Source organism: Meriones unguiculatus, chromosome 6 (assembly GCF_030254825.1).
Source record: "Meriones unguiculatus strain TT.TT164.6M chromosome 6, Bangor_MerUng_6.1, whole genome shotgun sequence".
NCBI lineage: Eukaryota > Metazoa > Chordata > Mammalia > Rodentia > Muridae > Meriones > Meriones unguiculatus.
Window position 1 is genome coordinate 39,981,414 of NC_083354.1, and position 19,031 is coordinate 40,000,444.

Here is a 19,031-nt window from a genome sequence, read left to right on the forward strand (position 1 = left end):
AGCTAATGTACATTGGTCTGTCTAGGGCCTCCAACTGGGACCACTGATCACTAAGTACCCTAAGACTGGGGCTCATTCCATACTGTCCCTTCTAGTACCTGGATGACAGGCTACGGTGTCTCATATTCTATGTACCCCCGGATTGTGTTCCTTATCTCTGTCATGACTACACTGGCTCAGCTGTATCATCCTTTTTCCTCTCTGGCTGTTGTTGTTGCTTCCCTTAAACTCACAACCTTCAACTCTGCTTCTTAGATTAATTGAGGCCCATCTTTTTTAAACTGTCCATCTTTTCACAATTTCACTGATACCTAAATGATCAGTCTGTTCTGATCAGATCTTTAAGCATTAAGTTTCCATTTTATAATACTGTGTTTATAAGGCCCTACAAATTGAACCTGATTGGACTTCTGTCTCCTTCTACTATACCTGTCTCTGTCTAACCACCTTTGAGCTTATTTCTCATGTCTCTGGGGTTCACATATCTGGATCTTGATTCTTCCTACCTCCTCCCACCCCACCAACATCATCCACTCATCTTCCTCTTATGAGCTTCTTTAAGTTGGGGGTCACATGACTGACTGCGGGATAAGTTGTGAATAAACGGGGTGGCAACAAAATTCTGAACACGGACCAATTGTGGAAGTCATTCAACTGTGGAATGAATCCAAGAGTTTTTGAAGCATGCTCACCCATGATGCCTCACACATCTTCACTGTAGACATGGTTCTGAACAGAACGGACATGCTTCACCCTGAATGCCATTGCCCCATCCAGCACCAATCATGCTGTTTCAAACCCTTTGGCTCGCAAACACTCATGTCTCCACCATGACCTGTTATAAATGGTGGCATTTTGAATGTATATACAATATTTTCTGCTCTTATAAAATTTGATGCTTTAATTATGGAAAACAAAGATGTTTAATATTTTCCTGTTGTCCTTCCTTACCGTATAGGTTATCACATCAGAATATCTTTGACTTGTTTTTAAAAACAAGCACTCCATATCATTAGTACACAATTTCTCCTTCATCTTTAATCAATAGCAAAGTTGTTTAGATAATAAATAATTTAAAAGGATTATATTTATGGTTTATTATCAATAGAAATCTGTTGTACTGGCTTTATATATCTGTAAGTTCCAAGTCAAGTGTGGGAAAAAATGCAGATGGAAAGGGCTTTCCAAGGAAAAAGTTTTAAGCCTCCCTATATCAAGCCTCTCAAAGAACCACCTGGAAGCTTTCTATTAGCCGCCTTCCATCCCTACCCCTGTAAAAATGCCCGAGTCTAAGATGTTCTCCCACTTTTCTTTCCTTTCCCATTTCATCACCCATGTCTGATTGGGGCCTTCTCCAGCTCTCACAAACAGCTGGCTCTTGTGGTCCCTAGATGTTAAATAACAAAAACAAATAATGAATTTGAAGAAGGGAGATAAAAGTAAAAGAAACTGAAGTGAAGGGCAAGTGGGGTTGCCTGATACAGATTATTAGGTTAGAGGTAAGCCAGAGGTATCTTAAAGAGCCACTGTTAAAATATCAGAACAGTGAGGCTGAGGAGACACATGATCCAGAAAAGTGCCCACTCTAGAAGCTTGAGGACCAGAGTTGAAGCTTCTAGAGCCCACATAAGAAAGCCAGATATGGTAGCATAAGCTCGTCATCCCATTCCTGGGAGACGGCAATGGGTGGATCCCTGGGGCTCAGTAGCCAAGGAAAGTAGCCTTCTTGAGAAGCATCAGGCCAGTGAAAGACTCCATCTCAAAAACGAGGTGGATGGCTTCTGAGGAAGCAGTCTCGAGGTTGCCCTCTGGCCACCACACGCATGCTCACCCAATAAGGTGCAAACACACTCATGCATACATTCTCATATGCATACTCACATATAGATAGGATCAAGAAATAACTATTTTTTTAAAACAATCAGGACTTATGCCAACTGGTTTTTAAGCCCCTTGTAGTTTGAAACCAGAAACTGTGAGAATATTTGCAACAGAGAAATTAGCAAGGACTATCCATAGTAATTTTCCTTTCTCAGACAGACAGGCTTCCTGAGAGTGTGGATTCAGTCCAGTGGCAAAGCACTTGCCTAGCAAACTCAAGGACAGGTGTTCAGTCAGTCACCAACACATGGAAGAGAGAGAGGGTGGACACGGGGCAGGGGCAAATTCCTAAAGGCCACTGGTAATCGGAATTATCATAAAGCCAGTTAGTCCTTTCTCAGGTCCCTCAAGCGTACATCAATAATGGATCCCATGATGACTGTTCCCTGTGTGACACTTCCTAAGTGTGTGTCTGTGTCCCCTCCCCCGTTACTGCCATCTCTGCTTTAACTCTCAGCATAATTGTCCTTACCCTTGCTCATTGCCGGGGCTGCCCAGCAGCACTAGACCAACGTTATTGCTAAGTGTACCGCCGGTTCAGTGTTTGGGATCAAGCCCTGCTGCTCTGAAAATGAACAAGACTGTTTGATTTTTTGCAAATAACAACATACAAAGATTCCTCATGTCAAAGAGTATTCTTGGCATGTGTGTGTTCACACATATGATATGCCTGTGTGTGTACGCATGTTTTCTCCTGTGTGTGTGTGTGTATGTGTGTGTGTGTGTGTGTGTGTGTGTGTGTGTGTGTGCATGTAGAGACCAGAGAGTGACATCAAGCATCATTCTTTATTTGCTGAGGTGGTGAGGTGGGCTCTCTCACAGAGACTGTAGCTTCCTGATTTGGCTAGCTCAGCTAACCAGCTTGCTTAGAGCATCTTGCTTCCACATCTTAAGTGCTGGGATTGCAGTTGGCCTGCCGCGCCCTCCCAGAGTGTATGTGGGTTCTGAGACTCTGAACTCTGCTACTCACATTTGCACAGAGAGAGCTTTATCCACTGAGTAATCTCTCTGGCCCCAGAACGGGCTCCTTAGACATTATCTGTGGCTTAGGGCAACATTTCTCATTTGTCGTCACATAGCTATTCACACATTGAATCTGTGACTGGTTCTTACCTTGACGTTGGCTACACCCTTACACCCTGTAATCATGTAAGGTTGGAGAAGCTGACTTCATGGCTTGTGGCCTCCAGGTGAAAAGTATTAAGTCTGTGGAAATAGGCACCAGGGGACCGGTTATTCCATCCAGCCTTCCCCATCTTCCTCCTGACTCTGCCCACACCCCCAGCTTATTTGAGGGAAAAGCTCCTTCCTTCTGGCTCAGTGCCCTGCTACCATCCAGGTGAGTTTGTAGCATGACAATTAAGAAGGACCGGTGAGGTACAGAATGCCACACTGTCCTCCAAGCCCCTACCCTCATTAAGAAAATAAAAGGTTGGTGAGTCTTGCAGGCGGCCTTCCTCCCTCTGGATAGTTCAGGAATCTCTGGCTGTCAGCATCGCACTCTGGGCCAGGAAAGTTCAGAGAATTACTTCAATAATATGACAGCCTCTTCCATTCAAAATGGAATTCAGCTCTGCCTCCCCCAGAGCCCTCATTGAAATTCTGCACATGATCCATTCCTCCAGTCGTTTAACAACGTCTCTCATGTTTGCCCTGATTTAAGAGAAAAAAAAAAAAGTAAGAAAGTAAGAGAGAAAGGAAAGGAGAGAAAGGAGCCCAGCTTTGTATTTGTGATAACGTGGATCAGGATGGTGTAATTGTGGGGAGGAGACCCCCAGGCTGGCAGTAATAGGACGGCTCCTCTGATGTGTGCTACCATCAGACAATGGCCTGTGCATGGTTGTTCTCGGGGGACAGCAAAGAGGCTTTTAAGAATTACTCACTGTGAAGGATGAAAGCTAATGAGGAAAAGGAGCGAGTGAGGAGAGGAGAGCCTTTTCAGGAAGTCTGGCTCCACTTAGACCTGTCATGGCTCCCTTCAAAGTCATTAGGATAGGCGGGTCTCTGAGCATCTCACATTCCTCCCAGGCTCCTCCAGGTCAAGGTAACCCCTTCTTGAGGAGTTAAAGTTACTAAATAATAAATATGAAGGGAAAGGAAAGGGGTGGATGCTAAGACTACCAATAAATAAGGTGAAAGAGAGCGTTTCTATCAAACAAGAAACAGCTCCTAACGGACCTCCATGGCAAAAGAGCAAAAGGCAATCTGTTACACCCTGTTTCCTTGTTTTAAAGGCTAGGGATAGGCTTTGAATTACATACACCAGCAGTCTATGGAGCAAAGTGTCTGAGGAAAACTCAAGCCTTGCTTTTCACTTGGACTGGCTTGCTAGACTGCAGATCGGTCACCTAGAGCTTGTGTTAGAGCCGGACAGTCTTATCAGAAAGAGTGATATCAGACATGTCTGGGGAACCTCAAGGATGCCGACCTCCTCACGCAGGATGCCGGTGGATGTGTCTCCCGTGAAGTGCCCAAAGGCTGCTGCTCTCTTAGGCAAAGGTGGTATCCCACGTCAGGAGCCCATGGGGATACTGCAATACAAAGCTGCATACTTGTTTTCGTCATCCGCAGCCTCCTGAAACAACAAAGTCTGTGGTTGCTGCAGCTGGGAAGGGATTCATATCCTAGATGTAGCCTTTGTGGTGAAATAAAAATAAGGAAGACACTCGCAGTAGCCACACAACGAGAACAAGGAACACTAGCACATGCTACAAAGCACAGTTCTCTTGAAGAGGCCTTGGGCAGGCAGGTTTTTGTTTTTATCTGCAGCCCCTTATCTGATGTTCTAGGCTGCTTTGCAGATCCCGGTATTTCTCCCACCCATATGTAGCCTCAAAATAATAAAAACAGTGCCTCCATCTCCAACAGCCAAGTGCTCTTCCCAGGGCTACCCAGTGGTCCAGGAGGGTTTTTGAATGAGTTGCTATCACATAGAATTGAGCTCTCTGTGGTCATTTTAATTGTCCACTTGAGACAAGCTAAAATCACCTGAGAAGAGGACCACAGTTGAGGATTTGCCTAGATCAGTTTGGCCTGTGGGGGAGTCTGTGAGGGATCATCCGGATTGTTAATTGAGGTAGGGAGACCCTACCTAAATCAGGGCAGCGACCTTTCATGGGCTGCTAAGAACTCAAAAGCTAGTTAAGTTTATGCAGCAAGCAAGCAGGCAGCACAAGTTCACTTCTCTCTGCTTTGACGGAGGGGCTAGCTGCTGAGTTTCTGTTTCAGTTTCCCTTCAGCAGTGGATGATAAACAAAAACAAAACAAAACAAAACAAACAAACAAACAAGAAAACCCCTCCTTTTGGTCAGGGCAACACAACAAAATGGAAGTTTGCCCCACCGCATCTGCTCTTTCAAGATTTTCAGAGTGTAATCGGTTTGAAATGCCCCTCACCTCAGTTCACGCCCAGAGGAGCTGCTCACTATCCTGCCATCAACACAAGCAGCCTGTAGGGCAGTAACTGGGTGGTAGGAGTCGTTCTCACAAGGCCACCGTGTTTCAGCTTTGATTTTCTTTCTTTCCCACGAAGAGGATTCTGCTCAGAAACTGTGGGCCATAATTCTCCTCCTCTTCACCTAATTGTGTTCACTATCGAGAAAACAATTAACATTCCAAATGGTTATTGAACACCTACCACGAGAGAGAGATTGTATGATGTACTAGAGATGGGGAGGCCTGCATTGTAACTAGCGCTTCAGGAGAGAGAGAGAGAGAGAGAGAGAGAGAGAGAGAGAGAGAGAGCGCAGGAGGGCTACAGGGTGAGAAGCCACCACATAAATCTTCGTTGTCTCTCCTAATAGCTTTGAGACCTCAGTGATTTACTCTCTCTTTTAAAGCCATCATTTTCCATAAAAGGTGTTTCATGATAGTGACTGTTTCTAGGATTCCGCGGCATTGTGAAAAAGCACGTAGTCTTCTCTCAGCCTGAGACTGGGTGGGTGATCAATATGTAAGGCTGGCTTCCCACGGATGATTTCCAAGTGGGAGAAGACTTAGAAGAGTCCATCGGAGCCAACCCACAATAGAAACCTGCAAAAGGATGGGCCAGCCCAGGAGAAGCCATTCGTTTTCATGTTCATAACCAGCTTTGCCATAACCAGGAACCGCCATGATCCTTCTGCACACCTCAGACAAAAGAGCAGCATTTGAATTCGGAAAGCAAGCCATTCCTTAGGAGACAATTCCCTAGAGATGATTGCTTGGAAGGGCGGGTTCCTCTAGGATAACTGTGTGGCAAATGTGCGTCAGTGTCTGTATAGGTGCATGTTTGTACATAAGCGTGTGAAGCCTAAGGTTGACATTGGGAGTCTTCTTCAGTTCATCTCTGCTTTACTCATTGAGGCAGGGCCTCTCAGTTAAACCCAGAGCTCCATGATCGGGCTGGCCTAACTAGCCATCTTGCTCTAGGTATCGATACCTTCCATGTGCTGGAATTACAGGCAGACTACTGCCTAACCCACATAGATGTAGGTTCTGGGGAGCAGAGCTCTGCCTCTCACACTCAAATGGCAAACATTCTACCCACTGAGCCATCACCACAGACAGCAGTAAAAATCTTAATATCGCACAGACTGATAACTAATAGTAGAAAAGGGCAGCTACCACCTTAAGAATGCTTCACTAATAGCACAACCTGTAATTCACCTGCTTGGGGAGCTTAAGACAGTCAGAACTAACTTTCTGAGAAGCCCGTTCTCGTGCACCCTCCTGATTTTAAATTCCCACAGCCAACAGCAGCAGAGGTAACCCAAATCCATAAGTGCTAGATCCTATTTGGTCCTGTCATTCATTTCCAAAGTGTATCTGTAGCAAAGCCTTTAAGTAAGACTTAAAAAAATATCATTTGCCACAATGTATCATGTCAGATGTTTTACATTCTGCATCAGGACAAACTTTTTTTTTCTTTTTTTTTTTTTTTTTTTTTTTTTTTTTTTGCTTGGCTATTAACCAAGTCCCTCAAAGTACCCATAGCATTCAACCTCTTCTCAGGTTTACATGGCCAGACATTTGCACTCCGTAGAGTCTTCCTCTAGGAGCGTTGGCTTCTTAGTGGCCAGGAGGAATCCATATACCCTTAACTTTTTTCACTTTCAGAAGAATAAAATTGAATCAATCTTGGCTGAATATGAAATAATAAAAACAGCTAATGTCTTCATCGTTTTCTGAGCAAGCCCATCAGGCAGAAGGGTGTTGCTTTATTTATTTATTTATTTTTCTATTTTGCGAGATGTATTATAGCTGGCTAATCCTCCATAAATATGAAAGAATGATCATTTCACAGCTACCAATTGACAAACTGGAACCTGTTTTTCATTTGAGCAGGCAAGATAAGCAGGCTGCCAGAGGCTCTGCCATCTCTGCCTCAGACAAAGCCTGTCCCAGGCAGAAGCTGCTGGTTCATTCTTGGGTCACCACTATGTTATTTTTAGTTCTCTGCATCTTCGCGGGAGTTCAGATCACATTCCAAGCAGCCTCCTGTCTTGAGGAACCCTCTATAGCCCACCTTCCCTGGCATAATTTAAAGAAATGGGTACCTACAATTAAACCATTCCAGATGTAAAATTCTTGCCTGGAGAGTGAATGGGATTCATGAATATAAATTGAGCCGCCCTTACACTTCGGTTTTCATCTTGAAATTGAAGACTATTCGCCTCCCCCACATAAATCCTTATTTGCCTTAAGTGTGTTTACTGTGGGGCCCCAGTGTAGAGCTGGTAGCATATTGCTATGCATAACCAAATGCCAACTCTCACAAATCATCCCGGGATGAGGCGTGGGGAGGGAGACTCGGCAAGTAGCTGCATCTGTGTTCCCAGGAAGGATGGATAGCTCTGCAGCAAACTGTACCCTATACGGAGATGGATCAACTCAGCCTCCACAAGCTTTGCCTGCCCTTGAATATTTCCTTCGTTTTCCTCTAATGGAATTTTTGTTCTCTCTCTTCCTCTCTCTCTGTCTGTCTTTCTCTCTCTGTCTCTCTCTCACTTTCTCTCTCTCTCTCTGTCTCTCTCTCTCTCCATCTTTGCACCTCTATAGTTTTGGTTTGGAGACTGTTCTGATACAAAATTCTCTTGTCTAACACAACAATCCAAGTGTCTGATCGAAGTGTCTGATCAGCAAACATGAAAATGAGCTTCAGACATTAGACCACCTTCTCCCTCATTCTTCTCACCTCATCTTCCTCTCTCCTTTCCTCTTCATTTTTGTTATTAGGTTGAGCATCCACTGATCTAGTGGCTACATGGAATAGGAAAAGATCCATTGAGATACCAAATATTAAAAGACTACCCTCAGCTTTCAGCCAGAAATGAGCCTCTTATAATACTCTCGGTGGCATGACCTTGACAGGGAGTTCACATTGCCTGCTCTCTGTTACGAGAGTAAATGGCAAGAGAGGCTACAATTCATAACTGATTGTAACTCTCCCACAACCACATCAAGTTATTTTCTCATGTGGACAACAGTGTATGCTACAAAGAACTCAACCTAGTTCAAAACAGCTTGATAAGGAAATGGTAAAACTCTCTCAGATTATCCTTTCAGGATATAAGTCTCTTTTGTGTGTGTGTGTGTGTGTGTGTGTGTACTCCCCTCCTGTATGTGTAGAACAAAGAACAACCTTGGGTGTCATTGTCATTCTTCAGGTGTTGCCACTTTCCCTTTGAATTTAAGGCCTCTCACTGGCCTTAAAATCACCTATCAGACTAGACCGGATAGGCAGCAAGATGCAGGATCTGCTTATCTCTGCCTCCTTGGCACTGAGATTAGAAGCATGTGTCTGCACATCCAGATTTTTGCTTCTTTTGAAAAAGAGTTCTGTGGATTAAACTCAGGTCCTCACGCTTGCAAGCAAGCATTTTACCAAGTTAGCCACCTCCACTGCCAGACCTGATGCTCTGCCTTTCAGGGCAGCTGCATAAAGAAATTAGAATGGAGGGCACAGACACTAAAGACCAACGGGAACCATTGCAAAAGGGAATGTTCTCAGGCAGCTCTGCCCTGACTTTCTGGGAAGCAGTGCTGACAATGGCCTGGCCTCTGGGGGGGGGTGGTTAACCCAAGTCAGGTGGGTTTTTCTTTGAGCTACGTACACTATCCCCATGAGCCCTTTTGAGATGGTGCTCTGAGGCTTCTCTGCAGCTCTGAGCACACTAAAGGAAAGCTTGAGCAGAGAGGTAGCCATTGCTCATGATTATTTTGGTGCATATGGTGTCCCTAGAAGGATTTAACATAACTTACTAAATTAAAAATCTCTTTCATACTGAACAGGGTGTGCAGTGGGAATAAAAAATAAGACAACACACAAAGGTTTAAAAGGTGCCTTTAGAAATCAACACTGATTCAACCCCCGACTTGTAGACATAGGCCAGACCTTCCAACTTGGCCTGTCTGCTGTCTTCCATACCAAGAGCTTGTTTCAAATCAACTTGGAGAATAGAACTGATCTTCTAAGTCAGTGACTCTGCAAACATGTTTCTATGATATTTCTGATATAAATGAAGATGTATGTTCACACCACCAAGTACTTTCTTCTGCGCAGGCTATAATTATTTTTTCCTCATTATGAAGCTGCAGCATTCACAAATACTCAATGGGTACCATCTGCTAACATTGTACATACATTCTGTGTTCTTGTTTCGTTTTTAGAATCAGGTTGTACAACTTAACTCAGTGCCCACAAGTAAGATTCTCCTCTAGCACTCCCGATTTCTCAGAGTGTAGTGTGCTACATAAGCTCTGGACACGGCTTACTATACAGTAGGGGCTGACGCTGTTGAGTTCAGTTACTACTGTATCTTCCTATAGAGGTTGTAGCTTTCGTCAATGGCTATAAGAACAGTTCTCAATCTTCTTTTAGGATGCATTTTAAACTGCTTGTTTTGAGGACAAAAATAAATAAATCAAATCTGCTCTCATTTGAGAAAAGGAAAGAAAAGAGGGCTTACTGACTGACACATCTAACTGAGCAAAAACTAGATAAATAATCATCTGTTCTACGCTATCTGATACATGTTCGTGGCTATTTATTGGGTGTTTTACTGGAAGTTCTGTTATGAGACCACTGTTGGACATAATTAAAGACACAGTATGCTTTTCTCTTGCTGACACCCCCCCCCCACGGCCGACACACACACACACACCCACACACCAAGGGATGTGTAATTACCTAGGATAGGGAGTCGTTTTGTTCACCAGGACTTGGCCAAATTGAATCCATACTATGGATAAGCTGTTTGGTGGTCTCTGCATACATGAGGCAAGTTCAAGAGAGCAGGAAAATAGGTGAAGCAGCCATTTAAACTAAAACATGCTTAATAAGGCCAAAGATGAAAGCTATAATTTACGATGTCAAGAGGGGCCCCTGTGCAAAGAGGAATTAATCATAGTCACAAGTGCTCATTGGACAGGTCTGTATAATAATAGAAATACCAGAAGGTTTTCAGTGGACCACTCTATAACAATAGAAATGTCAATGTTTTTTATTTTTTATTTTTTAGTATTCTATGCAGCAATGGAAATGTCAGAGGGTTTTCATTGGACCATTCTTTGTAACAATAGAAATATCAGAAGATTTTTGTTGAACTGTTTTATGCAGCAATGGAAACGTCAGTGGACCTTTTGAAGCCATAATATTGTCCACACTTTGAGATTTCTTTTTGAAAAAAAAAAAAAAAAATGTGTTCTTAGGAAACAAACACCCGGACAGCATATTCATAGCTTGGAGACTGAGTTGTCTGAGGCTCGCTTCGAAACAAGCGCTCACACCTGAAGCAATGTCACAATTCCTTCCCGTGACAGCCTCTTACCATCCACTCAGAGGGATCTTTTGTTTTTCTCTCCTTTGCAGGTTACCAGCCAGTCTTGTCTGGGCAGCAGGGCTTCCAAGGCCTGATGGGAGTTCAGCAGTCAGCTCACGGCCAGGCTGTGATGAGCAGTCAGCAGGGAGCCTCAGTGCAGGGGGTGGTGGTCTCCTACCCAGCCATGTCTTCTTATCAGGTGAGTGCCAGCAGCCGGGAAAGCCCTGGTCACAAATTCACACCTTTCACAGTAGAAGCTAGAGGAAGGTGTGTGTGTGTGTGCATGTGTGCATGTGTGTGCGTGTGGATAGTTGGGTCATGGATGTTTGACTGGTCCACCCATTAGTTAGCTTTGAACTGAGATATGGAAGTAGAAATTGGTATATGCTGCTGTTACAAAAACCTGGGATTTTAAATGCGGTGCTGGATTTGTTCCCATATAAATTTTTAGTCATAGAAGGAATTTCTTTGATGTTCTATCCAAGAAGACTTTAGGGCACTTTATTGAAACTTGGTAGAAAACCAACATGGCAATTTCTCAGCCATTTTTGTATTCTCTCAGGCAAACTTCATTTCTACCGTAGTTGGAAGTTCTCACACATTTATATGCAGAGTCTCACATACATCTAAAGCACGTTGACGTGGGCAAAATTCCATTCTCAGACCAGAGCAGCTTGAGACTTCAGCACATATTACATATGAATTTGTGCTTTGTAACCTGAAGCCTTCCAGAAGGAAAAAAAAAATGAGCAGTGAGTGAAATGGCTTGGTCATTCCATTTGGCTGTACTGGGTACATCTAGCTTTAAAGAAACTATATGCAACCCTTCTACCTGGACAGAACACCCTCCTCACTAAGGAAGTCTCCAAGCTTCTTCTCATGAAATGAGAAAGGGCTATGGTTTTCCACACTGAGAGAAAGCTAGAGGGGCATTCAGATGGTGTCCTAGGGTAAAGGAGGAAGGCAGAGGAGGGGAGGAAGGGGAGAAGGGAAGGAGACCTCAGCATCCACGCTTCTAAGCATCTGCTGCGTCCCAGGATCTGCCCCTGGCATACTTCCAGTGGTTCTCCCACAGAAATGTCCTTATCCAGATGGTCTCCATGTATGTGCAACCTATGGTCCTACGATACCTGGAAGTACAGCACGACATGTTCACAAGCCATGATAATGGTACACGTAACAGTGTCAAAGGCTGGACGGGCAGACAGGTTAAGTGACTTTCTCCAAGTGAAATAGCTGATAAATGATAGCGATAGGGCTAGATATCTGTTAAGCCCAACACCGAAAACATCAAAGCAGACTTTTCACGTGCAGTTTTGCTTGTGTCTTGCACAGGTGCCAATGACCCAAGGTTCTCAAGCAGTGCCCCAGCAGACATACCAATCGCCAATCATGCTGCCCAACCAGGCAGGCCAAGGGTCGCTCCCAGCCACCGGAATGCCTGTGTACTGTAACGTCACACCGCCAAGCCCTCAGAACAACCTACGGCTGATTAGTGCTCACTGCCCCTCCAGCGCGGTTCCTGTCATGTCTGCTAGCTGTAGGACAAACTGTGCGAGCATGAGCAACGCTGGTTGGCAGGTGAAGTTCTGAGCGCTCAGGCTGCCTGCAGGCCACCTCATCGGGCGTTAACTCATGGCCTTCAGAGGAAGAGGAAGGAGACTGACAACTGGCTGAGGACTTCTGTATTCACTCAACACTCAAATGATTGCTGCTGGTATTCTGTACAAACTAATCAAAGACTATTACACTCATTAGCTGGTTAATGGTGCATATTTCTGTCATGTCTGCTAGGTATGCCTTTCTAGCTTAGCTAGTGACATGAATTCATCAAGGTAAGATTTTCTACCACTGAATACCACTGTGTAGATTACAATATCCCTGATTCGAATTAGTTTTGTACTTTGTGTTGAGTTTGTGATGCTAAAAGTATTTAAAAATATATAAACTAAATCACACTGTACCAAAGCTGTAATGGAAAAGAGAAGAATTAAGGAATGGAAGGAATAATTTATATACACTATAGAGTTTTCTTTTTTAAATGGATATATATGGTATTGTAGTGTTTAATCAAAATAAAAGCTTATTTGACCTTATGGAGGAAGGTCATGTTTTTATCACGTTTGCTTCAGTCTCTCTTTCAATATGCTATTTGCTAGTTTAGTTAATGTTTTTATTAGCAGATGTTAAATTACACAAAACGAGCTTCACCCTGACATTTTCATACTTTTATAGAGTGCCTTTTGACCACATTTAACCTCAGTGTCTCCTCAAATTCTCCTTGGTACCCTCCCTCTTCTTACTTAGTGCCATTGCTTTCATGGCACTTTCCATTTGTTTATTCTTAATGAATCAATGAGTCTCTCTCTCTCTCTCTCTCTCTCTCTCTCTCTCTCTCTCTCTTCTCTCTCTCTCTGTCTCTTGTGGTAGAGGCTTGATTTGGCTTACACTTCTACATTGCTGTCCATCACGAAAGAAAGTCAGGACAGGAACTCAAACAGGGCTGGAACCTGGAGGCAGGAGCTCACTCAGAGGCCATGGAGGGCCTGCTTACTGCTGCTGCTCACTGGCTTGCTCCAAACCAATGAGTTTCATTGGGGCTTCCTACAGAAGCACAGGGGATTATTTCCAGAAGCTTGCACAATTATCTCCTTAGAGGAAAAGTCTATCCCCATTAGCCACTGACTTTCTACAAATCCTCAGAGAGGAGCAGGGACTTATGAACCTCCTCCTCCCATTGCAGGACACTGATAAGCTCCCTTCATGCAGGTAATCGTGGGCTCAGTTGTGCCACACTGCATTATGCCTAGAAGATAGTGTTCCAAGAAAATCCACCTCTTCCTCTAGCTCTTACATTCTTTCCATCCCTTCTTCTGTGATGTTTTCTGTGCCTTGGGGGAGAAATCAGATAGAAGTCTCATTTATGCCCGAACGTTCAATATCAGTTTTATTCGTGTTTTATTGGTGTCACTGTTGTTTTTTCTAGGCGTTATCTCATGGACACTGCATGGAAAAGTTGTTTCTGGGCATTTAGAGTTGAATGACTTCTTAGAGATACTATAGGCAAGCACTTTTAATAACCCCTGCGGTTGATATTATTATAAAGGTCATGAACGTAAGATGATGTCCGTGTCATTGCTTTTACTTCTAGAAATATTGGATATGTATAACTATACTGTACCTACTAGGAAATGCTAAATGTTGTCACTAAAAATACTCACCCTACATCTAGCCTTGTTCTGTCTTTCTTGGAGTTCAACCATGTACCTTAAAGGTAAATTTGTTTATAGTAATATACAAGAGGCCAAGCCTGATTCCTCCTGTTATACTCAAATGTATACTTCAAAGCACCGCCGGTTCCGACACTCAGAGGCACAGACATTTTTCGTGGCAACTGAAAAAGGATGTATATAGCAATGATTTAATCACAAAAGCTAGAGCATCTGCAAAGCAAATATAAGAAGTGTGTGATTCTCCAATCCCCCAATGTATAATTCCCCAAGGGGCTCGTGGTTAAAACTGAGTTAGGACAACATTTAAAAATTAATAACTGAACTCTGGACTCTGAGAATTGATCCTTAGAATGATGTTTATTTGAGGGAATAAAACCTCGTAGCTTTCATCTTAATACCACAGCATAATAATTGCTTCGTTGTTTATATTTCCTGCCTAAAAATGAGTTGTGGGAATGGTATCAGGAAAATTCTCATTGGTTTTCATTTGATCACATTCTCTACCTTGGATTTTTCATTTTCATGTTGTTTAGCTCTGGGTAGAGTTAAGCACTTAAAAACCCTACTTAGTAGATTATCATTTCTTTCTGTCTAGTGTTTCCTTTTTTCCTTTCAAAGGGAGCTTTTGTGCTATTCTAATTAACTTCGCTCTGTGTGCAGTCTTCTCCATTTTCCCATATCTAGGCTTGTTTTTTTTTTTTTTTTTTCATGAAGCTAATCCCTGACCATGAAAAGTGTTATAAACAAAGGAATATTCCTTTTTTTTTTATTGAACCATTGAACCAACAACTGTACTGAGGAAAGACAGTACATTTTTCCAGCTAATATCTTTCCCTAGTGGAGGGAGGGTCTTGGCCTATATGGATTCACTTTTTAAATTACAGATTCTTTGTTTATGTATGTATGTATGTATTTGTCTGTTTATTGTGTGATTGTGTGAGTGCATGTTGGGAAGAGGGGGTTCCAGGGACAGAACTCAGGTCTCCCACCTTGATGGCATGCACCTCCACCCTCTGAAACATCTCACCAGTCCAGATTCACTTTTAAGAAATATTCCCTATTTGGTCTTCAGACCTTGACAGTGATTCTAAAGGCAGATGCTCCAAATATGAGCTGGAATGCTTACTGTCCTTCCATAGAACTCTGGGAAAATTTGGCTTTTGTTTAATGATCCTTAGAATTGCTGAGCCCCTTAGGCTCTGTAAATTTAAGTCTTATATATACTAATGGTAAAGACAGCAATATATATGTATCTGTCTTTATATGTATCTGTTTCTTTCAGTATTGCTTAATGTCAAGCCTCTTCCTTCCTACCTTAACTAACTTTTCTGAGACAAATCTTATCATACAGCTTTGGCTATCCTTGAACTCACTATGTAGACCAACTAGTCTCCAACTCACAGATATCCACCTGCCTCTTCCTCTGCCTCCCAGGCTGGAAGTAAGTGCACTGTACCACCATGCTTTGTAGCTAGTATTTTCTTGCAGTAGAATATTTAAATTGGCTGGGTAGGACAACTGTTTTGTAAGTGAGGTTTATTCAGAATTTAATTTATTGCCAAGAGAATATTCAAAGTGGTTTTCATCTTGGTTAATAATTTTATCACCATCACATTTTAATTGCAGAATTATTCAGTTTATAAGCTTAGGTGGAGATATTACTATATAAAGATATTACTATACAGATACTTAGAAAAATAAACACGTAACTAAAGGCTCTAATGACCTCCCACACCTCTATGGGAATGCAAAAGGGTACACTGGTGACTTACATAAACTTTGATTACACAGTTGGCTTTATTGTAGTTTTTAAGGACCATTTAAAACGGGAATAGAAACACACTAAGGTACGTTGCCTTACTCTTGTGGATTTGTTTTTTCTTTTGGCTGTGCTCTGATACCTGCTAGTCAATGTTCTGACTGGCGTATCAGCTTGTTGTTATTTAATATAACTCTGCCGGGCATGAGGCGGGGCAGGAGAGGGTGCACCAGCTTTACAGAAGTAAGGTTACATAACTGCGAATATAATTTGAAGACTGGAATAGAGCTGTAAATCACCATTAGAAATGTGAGCCCTTTGTGAAAAACACATTCTTACAAGGGTGATTTGGAAAAATTGAATACAGTGAGCGGGAAGCAATAGAAATGGAGTTTTGAGCTTTCAGGGGGGCATACTTAGATTCTGATCCCACTTTTGACAACAGTCAAATTGTGATGGATACGTGTGTTCTCCATCCTCCTCCTTCCTTTGTTCTACACATAGCTCCACTGTTCACCTGTTCTCTGGCACCCACACCACAGGTGCCTTGATCACTTACAAACCAGAGTTCATACAGGAAATGCCTCACCTTCAAAGTGAAAGCAGAAATAGATCTTTGGGGAGTCTCAAACTGTAGTAGACACAGCATTTTATATGAATAGAAAAATAAGTCTCTTGTTTCCTAAAATATTTTCCTTGGAACAGTTTTTTTTTATCTTTTTAAAATCTGCACACATGTAATGTTTATATGTGTGGCGAGGAGGTTGCATGCATACATGCTTCCTGTTTTAACAAACTAGGCTTGGTGGTTCACACCTAGCACTGGAGGAGGCAGAGGCAAGCAGGTTCCTGAGTTCAAGCCCAACCTAATCGCATATATATATATATATGAGATCCATATATGTGTGTGTCTGTATGTATATATGTGTCTATGTACACACACACACACACACATATATATATATATGAAAATCCCAAAATAATAAAGCAGGCATGTGCACACCATGGCACATGTGTGAAGAGCAGAGGTCAGCCTCAGGTGTCAGGCCTTGCCGTACATACAAGGGTCTCTAGCTCCTTGCTGAGTGTGACAGGCTAGCTAAGCTGAGAGCTCCTGAGGAGCCTCCTAAGGAGCCCCACCCTTGCCATCTCCCTACAGACATGCTGCCGTTACAGACACTCGATACCACGTACAGCTCTATGTGAGATTTCAGATCAAAGATCAGGTCCTCACACTTGTACAGCAAACACGCCAGCCACTGAGCCATCTCCTTGAGCCCAGAACACTTTTTGCTCCATGCTCCATTCGGCTGCTATGTGAAGTAGGTGGTACCTAAGGCCATTACAGAGGGCAAAGGGTGATCAAGGTCAGTGAATATTGTTAAAACCTATGTGGTTTCTGGAAACCTTTACTATATTAACTCATATAATTTTCATATGTTTTGCCATAATTTTCATAGTTTTGCCAAAAAGCCATCTTCAGTCACAGACTATATCAAAGGACAAAAGTTATAAGGAGCTAGAGAGAGGGAGCTGGAGAGATGGCTCAGCAGTTAAGCACACTGGCTGCTCTTCCAGAGGACCTGGTGTCAATTCCCAGCATCCACATGGCAGCTTACACCCATCTGTAACTCTCACTCCAGGTTTTCTGATGCCCTCTTCTGACCTCCTTGGACTCAAAGCCTACATATGCTACACAAACATTAATGCAAGAAAAAAAAATCACATTTTTAAACAGGTGTGTATGTGTGTGAGTGTGTGTTACAAGCCAGGCATGGTGGCTCATACTGTAGGAGGCAGAATCAAGGAGATGTCTGACTTCAGGCCCAACCTGATTTACATAGGAAGACCTTTTCATATACATATATAACTCCCATTTGCATATATTCAAATATTATATATGAAAATGCTAAAATAACAAAGTATTTATCCCTTGCTTTAATTTTAGTAGCAACAACTTTCTATCTCTAAATGTGAGACGGCACCCCCACTTCTGACAGCTTTTGGCCTGGCTGCGTTTGTGCCATGACATGGGATGAAGTAATAGCTGTAATGCCATATTTCTGCATTATCACCTTTGAACTCTTCATGTAGAAGGACTTATCTATACATTTATATCTATGGATGCTTAGTCATGTAGGTATAAATGCACACGAATGTAGTTGCTTCTGATGATTCTTCGTCCCTCTATGTGATCAAATGCAAAGAGAGTAACTTATGATGTAATTTATCCATGATGCTCTCACTGCATTCTTACTGCCCTGGGTAGTTTTTGTCAACTGGAAACAAGCTAGGATTATCTAGAAAGGGAAAACTTAAACTGAGGAAATAAGACTATTAGGTTGGCCTGTGGGCATGACCCTGGAGAATATTCTCTATTGGCAATTGGTGAGAGGACCAAGCTCACTCTGGCTGGTGCAAGTGCGGCACAGGTGGTCTTGGGTGATGTAAGAAAACAGGCCAAGCAAGCCATGGGAGCCATCCAACCAGCAGTGTTCCCTCAGGCTCTCTGCTTTTGTCCTGGCTCCAGCTTCCAGCTGGAATTCTTGCACTGACTTCCCTCAGAGATGGACTGTGATGTGGAAGAGTAAGAAAAAGAGAACGAGAATTCTTTCTACAAGTTGATAGGATACTACTCAGTGCTTGCAAGACCTTGAGTTCAAAGAATGCCCTGCCTTTAAGAAGCTTGTGAAGTTTTAGAATAAATTTTGTCAGTGTTTCAGTAAATAAAAAATACGTTAGCCATGGGGCTCATCTTCTTCAGATGATGTTCTTCATCACATAAAAATAAGGGTTTGAAGAAGGAAATGAGTTATCTGTTATTCTGAGGCCTTTGTCCTGCCCCATGTTGGATACATGGAATTCAGGTTTGCAGAGGTGGGCATGAATATGTCCTAACCCCAGCTGAGAGTAGTTCCTATAGGGCAAAGAAACACAAGAAAACATGGAATATAATTTGGGGTGTTTGGAATGGGAGGCAACTGAGGAGAAATCTACAGAGGAGTACATCCTGGAAAGCTCACAATTATTTTGGGGTGACCTGACCCCAAATAACAGGCAAAGAAAACCAACCAAATAGCAGCTTAGGAAAATCTTCCAACATAAACTAATACGATATCAGTCATGGTTCATAAAAGAAATATATGCCTCCAAAAGTAACGTGGGCTATATATGAAAGGGGTCACTGTTCGAACATCTTAGGCAAACACAAACAGGTGAGATATCCTATCATGTCACAGCTACCATTGGTATCATGGAACAAACCAGAATTATAGTGAAACTTAACGTTTTCTTAAAGAACATAAAAATGTTATGTGAGCATATTTAAGTTTAAATCCCAAGCATGGGGTATGGGGC

At 42.7% G+C, this 19,031-nt stretch overlaps 1 protein-coding gene across 29 annotated transcripts in view; it reads left to right on the forward strand.

Moving 5' to 3' along the window:
• The window catches only part of Arpp21 (cAMP regulated phosphoprotein 21), a 159,942-nt gene extending 145,616 nt beyond the window's left edge, over nt 1-14,326 (forward strand). For all 29 annotated transcript variants that reach the window (XM_060385151.1, XM_060385157.1, XM_021653910.2 and 26 more), the window contains 2 exons: nt 10,733-10,881; nt 12,018-14,326. In XM_060385151.1, the coding sequence (XP_060241134.1) occupies nt 10,733-10,881; nt 12,018-12,275 (407 nt within the window). In that variant the 3' untranslated portion in view covers nt 12,276-14,326. The remainder of the gene's footprint in view (nt 1-10,732; nt 10,882-12,017) is intronic.
• Nucleotides 14,327-19,031: the final 4,705 nt, after the last annotated feature.